The 8,140-nt window shown below is 47.7% G+C and overlaps 1 protein-coding gene across 1 annotated transcript; it reads left to right on the forward strand.

Annotated features, from left to right (window-relative positions):
- The first annotated feature begins 5,648 nt into the window (after positions 1-5,648).
- Positions 5,649-6,464, forward strand: LOC117580943 (bax inhibitor 1-like). Its single transcript, XM_034267726.1, has one exon. It carries the CDS (start codon positions 5,709-5,711, stop codon positions 6,462-6,464), a length of 756 nt encoding a protein of 251 aa, XP_034123617.1. The 5' UTR covers positions 5,649-5,708.
- The last annotated feature ends 1,676 nt before the right edge of the window (positions 6,465-8,140 follow it).

Below are 8,140 nucleotides of genomic sequence, written 5' to 3' on the forward strand. Positions count from 1 at the left end.
CCCCGTCATTGGTTGCCATTGAGAGCTTTCAGTTCTAGCTGTAGATCAGCGTCTTAGCAAAAGCACACGAACACTCACATTGTAAAAGCTTTGCAAAAACACAAGTCTCTGCTTTGGTTGCTCGGCCGCTGCAGCGTCAGAGATGATTGTTCTGCCTGCGCCCAAAGTTCGCTCTCAAAGTTACGAAAAACTTCTGGCTTCCTTCTGCCTTTGCAGAGTGCATTACTGTGTTGGACCAGATCTCTGCCTAATAAATACAGAAACTTGTTCTTCTCCATCATAAAGTTAAAACAATCAATGTTTCAAGTACAAGTTGGTATGAAAGAAACTTCAAAATTGATGATACTTTTCAATGTAAATATATGCATGTACTTGCATACATACATATGTATGTATGCATGTATCTATGCATGTGCCTGGCTGCATGAGCTGCATCAAAGGCTTCTGGCACGCCAGTTACTTGGACTTTTTTTGGGTTTTTCTTGTTGCTTGTGCTTTTTACATACATGTGGCTTAATACTGATGGTGGTGCGGCTGCCACGGCTCAATTTTCTGGCTAATAGAGGATAGAAGGAGCACGTTCTTCTTTTTGAATAAGTGGAAAACTTTGCGACTATGACACGCAACTTAATTTAAACTTTGCACTGCTGCCAAAGGCGACTAACGACGGCAAGGGGATGGCGAAGGACAGCGAAGGCGACGGCGACTTCGTCGGCTTTGGCAATTAGTTATGAGCATGGATTTGGCTAAATAACGGGAAAAGGGTTGCCCCAGAGGGGACCGGGCTACTCCTTCTTTACACCGTTAACTTTCCGTCTCTCAATTTGTGTTTACCGGCGCCTGCATTCAATCTGCAGCTTAACAAGAAAACTTTTGCTCTCTCACATGCATACACACACACATCTCTCGGTCTCTCTCTTGCATACTTACACATGTAAATACTTACATATGTATGTAAGACTGCGTGCATGCACCCAGTCAGTGTTGGTAGGCAGTGCACAGTGTGTCAAAATTTAACGAAAAACTAAACGTAACATTTATTGATGTGTTTTTATAGATTAATTATTAGGTGTCTTGCCAGCCCCTGGGGTGGCTTCCTCTTTGACTGACAATTGTCGCATTAGTTCGGCCTCTGCTACGATCATCATTTGGTAAAACTTAATATTGCGTTGGCAGCGGCTCAACTGAGTCTCTGGCTCTGGTGGTCCCTGCTGGTCCTTCAGGCGGCCATTGTAGTCGATCATGATCTGGCGGAATGTGGGAATGGCCTTCAGGCTCTGGACCAGCTCCTCCCAACGGTTGGTGGCGTTCTCTGTAGAGTGAACAGTGCCAATGGCTGCCACAATGAGAGCGTCACTCAGTGAGGCTGTTTTGGCTGCAGGCGGCTTGGGGATCGATGGCAAGTCAAAGCGCAGCACATTCTCGCATTTGTACTTCAGCTCCAAGCCATGGAGCATCTGGTCCAGAAAGCGGTCATTTGTCTCTATTTCGAGCTGCTGTAGCAGCAGCAAGTTGTGATTCTTATGCGAATCTGTGAGCTGGTCATCGTATAGCGACAACGAGTCCTCAATCAATTGGTTTACGAGCATCTCCGATGCTTTTTGGCTCTCGACCATATTGCTGGTCACTTTCAGGGCATTCTGCAGCATTTGTGGTATGGTTGATGCTGCTGCACCAGCAGCTGAGGCAGCACTGGCCACTGGCGTATCTGGTGCAGAATCGGTATCAGTGTTCGAGGCGCGAAACTTTCGCAACATTTTGGCTTGATATTTCTTATTGCGCTTCCATTCTTTAGACGAGAAAATATTGAGGCATTCACCAGAATCAGTGTCGGACGTTGCCGATCCAGTTTCCTTCACGGTCAACATATTCAGCCGCTTGGCCTGCTCCACCAGAGCGGAAATGGCCTGATGTATATCCGTCTTTTGGCCAACAGCCTTACGGCCCTTTGCTTCATCACGATTCATTTTGATTTTTTCGGAGTGCAAGATTACGATTATTTTGTTCTGTTGTATTCAACGTCTATTTTTCAACTGAGAAAATTTGTCACTGCAGTTGACAGGCCACTCGAATGTGTCAACCACTGTGCCTTGCCCGCCTGCTGCTCCTCATGCTCCCTCTCTCTCTCTCTCTCTGTTCCTTTGCTCCCGAAGCTCCGCCCAACTGTCAGACTGCAGCCAGACATGGCATAAAAATTGGCGAGTCGATGTCACATAATTGCCCCTCGAGCGCTCATCCTAATTATGGTGCTTGGCCGACTTTCTGTTTCCAGACTTAATTCCCCGTTAAACCCTAACGAACAGGCCACCCCACACCATTCCACCCACACCAAGTGCGTGCTGGGCTGGGAAATAATTAATAAATATTGTCTACGCTGCCGCGTGCAGTGTAGTGGACGCTTTATGGCAGATTCGAAATCAAATCGGGAATGAAGCCTACGGTTGTGGGGCCAATGACCGGTGGAGTAGCATTACCCACCCACACAATCACTGGCCCGTCACTCATCATCAGAGGCTGTCTTCTGTCTCTCATTTGGGCGGAGTAGGAAAATCCTTTGGCAGATCAGCAGCTTGGTGTCAACACATTTTATAAGCAGCTTTCCCAGAGTGCAGTTACACGTTGAGAGTTCGCGAAAAGCTGTTCAGTTCAACTGTTAAACTTTTTGCACATTTTGGGATTGTTTTCAATAAGTAGTTTCAGTAGTTTCTGTCTTGTTTTTGTCAGTTCAAAATTAAACTTCTGCCCGTTCGCTGTGCATCAACGAATAAGACTTCAATTAGCAGCAGGTAATGAATGGTAGATGCATGGCAGCAAGTTATTCGTCTCTTCTACAGCACCCGCCGTGTGAGTTCCTTTGCTTTGTTTTCTCTTTGCTCTAATCACAAGGAAGCGCGGAGGGAGCGGGTGCGGGAGCCCAGTCCAACTACCAATCGAGCTTTCAATTTGTTCGCTTTGCCGATATTCTTCGCCATTGTTTTGCTGTGTTTACTTTTGAAGAGAAATGCAGCTTTGACAGTTATTTGTGTGCTTTTTGTCCGCGCTGTCGAAACACGTTTGCAGCAGCGACTGGCAGCAGCGACAACAACAAAAAAGATAAGAGAGAATGGCTAGTGTTGCTGTAACTGGTCAAGCCGAAACGTTTGATGCCCTTGCGTGATAATTACATATGTTCATTCATACCTACGTATAAATATGTATATGTCCTTCTATATGTACACTAATAAATAATGAATGTGAATTCATTAATATGTGTGTATTACATTATGGGTTCGAATATGTGCTTTCTGCTATGTGTGTTGCAAGCATCTGGTCGAAATCATGGTACCCTCTTCAGGGCTTGTGTATGTGCAGGTATATGCACAGATGAAATGGAAAACAAACGCATGGAGAGGCGGGAACAAAGCAAACAGAGCAGAGCCCAAACAGTGGCGAAATAAGGCACAGAACGGATGTATGGCGGCTGCGGATGTGGAAGTGGATAGCGGATGGTAGATGCCGGTATAGTAGCAGGTAGAATGGTGTGAGGTATACATATAGGTAAACAAATAACGAGATAATATTGCATTCGAGTAAAAATAACGTAACAACTGCCAATATCTCTCAATTTGTAAAGTTTGCTGCTGAATTGTATTTGTATGTAAATATATACACCAGGTACACCGCTGTATGCTTTTGTTGTGTGCCACTGTACCTGGGTACCTGGATTGGCACTGGCATTTGTATATATTCCCGTTAACTTGTACCTGCCAGCAGTAAACTCAACGACTTGTGCCCATTCTCTGACGCTGCTCTTAATCAAAGTTCGCAGAGTGAATATAAAAGTCACGATTTTATTTACAGACAATCAGAGCCTGCTTCCGACAGTCTTCCATCTAATTCTTGCTCCTCCTGCTGACATTCACCATTCCCATGGCTCCCAAAACAAGGGCAATGCAATGCAAACGCAGAACACGGAGGGAGGGATGAAGTATAATAGAGAAAGATAAGCTTTGCTTAGATGGATGACGATGCCAAGTAAGAGCAAGAGTGAGTGCAGGGCAAGAGAGTGTACGAGAGAGAGAGAGAGAGACAGAGTCAAGTGATGGGAAGCGTTTGCGTGGGAGTGTGTGTGTGTGCTACTGAGTAGGCTCATTATAGAGCTGCGAGAGTACCAAGAGTGTTGGAAGAGAAGAGAGCAAGCAGCTAGTGATCGGACTGAGGACAGTTATGTTTATGCAGTTAAACTGCATACTGTAATCCAGCTTACGGAACTTTTTCTTTGAGTTTGCTTTGGGGTTATTTCTGCTGTGTATGCTGCAATTGTTCAACTCGAATATTTTAACGGTGAAATTATCTTCCACGTCTGGCGGAGTGATGTCTGACGAGGCACATGACTGACACACGTGTGTTTGTGTGCCTGTCGGTGTCTGCTTATCCCTAACTTTGTCACAGTTAAATGACAATAAATGTCACACAAAACGCCATAAGGACAGACACACACACAGCGCACGATGCTCTCGTAGAGATGAGAGGCAAGCCGTTACTGATAGAAGGCAGAAGGCAAAAGGACAAGCTCGTAAAAGGCAAAAGTTGTGTGTACGCCAGCTACATCAGCATCGTATAAAAGTTTGCCTTTTCCAGCCCCCCTCCACCTCGTATATTTTTGTGGTACCCTTGCCAGAGGGTACATGCCAGGCCATCGCATTCCAGTTCAAAGTTTTGTCGGAGTAAAGTTACCAATCGTTGAAGTGTATTTGATGCTTCGTCTTGTCTCTGCTTGTTTCCCGCTTTGTGTGTTCTTTTCTGTACATACTTAAGCTTCTGAATGAGGCACGTCATAACTTTGCCGTAAAACAGCTGACAAACAGAGAGGAAGAGCTGCGAATTGCTCACCATCCGCCTAGTTGTGGCGCCTTCAGTGGCTTAACGTGCTAAAAAACTGCCCCAGCAAGGGGCAGAGCACGGGACACGGCACAAAATTCAATGGCGAAGACGAATTAAAGCACAAAGGCGCGTATAAGTATATTCCCCGTGCTCCATTTCACAGAATCCACAAGTGGCATAGAGTTCGAGCCCTGCTGGTAATGCCTGAGCCACAAACAAGTTCCAACTTAGGTTTACAGTTTGAGATGTTCGCACCTCAAGCACTCGGACCATTTCCATGCCGTACCCTTTAAAGCGCAAGTTCCTCCTTCCACTGTACCCCGGTTCCACTCCGAGGGCAAACCAGACTTATGTTTGGAGCTTATCTTTTATGCGAGCGCTGTTCCTCGTGCAAATAAAGTTTTGCCTGTGGACTTGTGGAACGCATCTTGCACAGGGTTATTGCTGCTGTCGCCCTTGTCTTGTCCTGTCTTGTCTGGGTTGGGGAGGAACTGAAAATGAAACCACGCACGCAGCAACAACACACGGACAGAGTTGCAGCATGTTGCACGTTTGCCCATTGCAGCCATTACTCAACACAGTGCGACAGTGCGACATGCAAACACGTTTCTGATTAGGAATCAACAGCAAGAACAAGGCTACGCAGCTGGGAGTTGGCTTCGCGAATGCAAGGAGCACGCGCTGCCTCTCCGGTTCCTTTAGCTTCTCTTCCAGTTCATTTTGCTTCGCTTGTGGGGCTGCCGACACAGGCTGGCGCTTCAAATTGAATCACTTTCAAGGCAGTCTCCCCTTCTGAAACATGAATTTGTAGAACTCCAAATTGTGCTCCAAATTTAACAAGGAAAATGGCCGCTGCACTGGCACAGCAGATCAGCGACTGTCTGCGCACCTGCATTAATGGCCTCAGCGAGCGCTACGAGCCGCCCGTGCGCCACCACCTCTCCAAGGTGTACATGATCATGGGTGGAGCCGCAGCCGCCACAGCGGCGGGCGCTGTGCTGCAAATGGATGGCTTCGTGGACCTTGGCATGCTGGCTGCTGTGCTGACACTGCTGCTGGCTGCGACGCTGCATTTCTGCAAGGACGTTGGCAACAACTACCGCATACGCCTGGGGGTGCTCCACGCCTTTGGGTTTTTCTCGGGCCAAACCCTGGGCCCACTGCTGGGCTATGTGGCCAGCATCGATGCGGTGCTTGTCGTGGCAGCCCTGCTGGGCACCGTCGTCACCTTCCTGACCCTCTCGCTGGTCGCCCTGTGGGCCGAACAGGGCAAGTATCTGTTCATCGGCGGCAGCCTGGTGAGCGTCATCAACACCATGGCCGTGCTGGGTCTCGTCAATATGGTATTCAATTCATTTGCGGTGCAAATGGGCCAGCTCCTTGTGGGCGTGCTCGTTGTGGCCGCCTTCGTGGTCTACGACACCCAGGACATTGTGCTGAAGTGCCGCAGCGGCGACCACGATGCCGTGCAGCATGCCATGGATCTGTTCTTTGACATTTTGAGCATGTTCCGTCGCGTGGTGCTCGTCCTGAAGCACCGGCACGAGAGGGCACACAAGCAGCGCCGCAACAGCAACAAAATTCCATCATCTCGATTTTGAAGTTACAACTAAAAGTTATTTATATTTAATATAAGATATTGTTTAATTGCATGGGAACGCGGCTCGATCGCGGCTGATTTCTTCGCTGTTAATTCTCATGTTACGGCGCACTGCTTTGATTTACTTTTGCGACTCTCTGCTGTTCCTCTGCTGTTACTGCTTCTATGCTGCTAGAGCTTGTCTCTTCACTGCTGTTATTGGTGCTCTGCTGTTATTGCTTCACTGCTGTTAATGCTTCACTGCTGTTGAGCTGCTGCTGCTAGTGCCACTCTGCTGTTATTGCTTCACTGCTGTTGAGCTGCTGCTGCTATTAACATTATGCTGCTATTACTTATCTGCTGTTGAGCTGCTGTTTCTGCCTGCCTGTTGTTAAGTGTTCCTTCTACTTTGAACTTAAGCAAAATTCGATTTGTTTTTTCAGTGCGAATCGAGCCACAGTGCGGCGTTGCAACTGGAAAGAAACTTTCCACTGGCTGCTCCCTCTTTTTCCACCCCTCTTTTTCTGGGCAAGAAACAAATTTCGTTTTCTAAGCGCGTTTTTGGTGAACTTTTCGCCATGATTTCATACTTTATGGCCGGCATTTTGGGTGCTTGACGTGACAAGGTATTCGAGCTAGAACTTTTGCTACTTTCCCCACCCCCGCCCTCATGCTCATACGCCGACTGGCCCCTCCTGCTCCTATGAGCCACTTCCATCCTCTTAGCCCTTGCCCCAATGGTTGGTTGCCCACAGCGCAATTTCAATACATTCAGCAGGAAGCAGGAAGCAGGAAGCAGGAGAGCATCAGCGCAGAGGTAAGCCTGCTGCCAAGGTGCAGGATTTGGGGCAGGACAATGGGGCTCCAGGAGCAAACAGGCCAAAAGCTACCCCTTGGCCACTCGTTACATGCGTCGCAGCGAGTAGGTGGTCCCAACGAGTGCGGGGTGGACTTTTCCGACAACTTTTTGGCCACTTGGCTGCTGCCGCCTACCACCAGACTTTTATCTTAGATTCCCCACTCCCCACTCGCTCACCCTCACCCTCACCCACTCCCACTGCGCAGCTGTTCGGCTTTTCAATTTCCCGACCCTCACAATTTGGGGCAGGCTCTGGGCTGCTCCTTCCCTTTGTTGGGATTCACTTTCCATGCCTCGAAAGGTACAAACCACACTCGTATCGCCTAAATGTGTTGAAATTTAACTCAAATTAATTTGCCACAAATCGAGGGGCGAAAAGTCTTTGCTCTTTGCTCTTTGATTTACTTGACTTTACGCCTCCCATTCCGGAGGCAGCAGCTCTAACGTAGTAACAGCGCTGTTAACTGCGCTGCAGCGGACTGTTAGCTAGGTGTCGCTCTTGCTTCAGCTCTCTCTTACGATCCACGATCCACGATCCACGCTTCGCTCTAGCACCGTTCTCTGCTTGTTTACGCAAGCTTTTATTTATTTTGCGTTAATTGCAATTATTTGGTGGGATCTATTTCTTTGGGGGTTTATATGATTCGATTTACCAAATACCTTAAATGGCTGCTGTGATTCTACAGCTACAGCGGACTGTTGCTAGTTGTCGCGCTTGCCTTTTGTCTCAGCTCTCTCTTACGATCCACGATCCACGTGGCGCTCCGTTGCACCGTTTTAATTTGCTTTGCATACATTTACATCTGTATTTGTGAAGAGTCTCACTTTGCAATTAGTTT

The sequence above is a fragment of the Drosophila guanche genome, unplaced genomic scaffold (assembly GCF_900245975.1).
Source record: "Drosophila guanche unplaced genomic scaffold, DGUA_6, whole genome shotgun sequence".
Lineage (NCBI taxonomy): Eukaryota > Metazoa > Arthropoda > Insecta > Diptera > Drosophilidae > Drosophila > Drosophila guanche.

What these genes read in the sequence shown, in the direction of transcription:
- LOC117580943 (XM_034267726.1), top strand. Translation starts at nt 5,709, where the DNA reads ATGGCCGCTGCACTGGCACAGCAGATCAGCGACTGTCTGCGCACCTGC.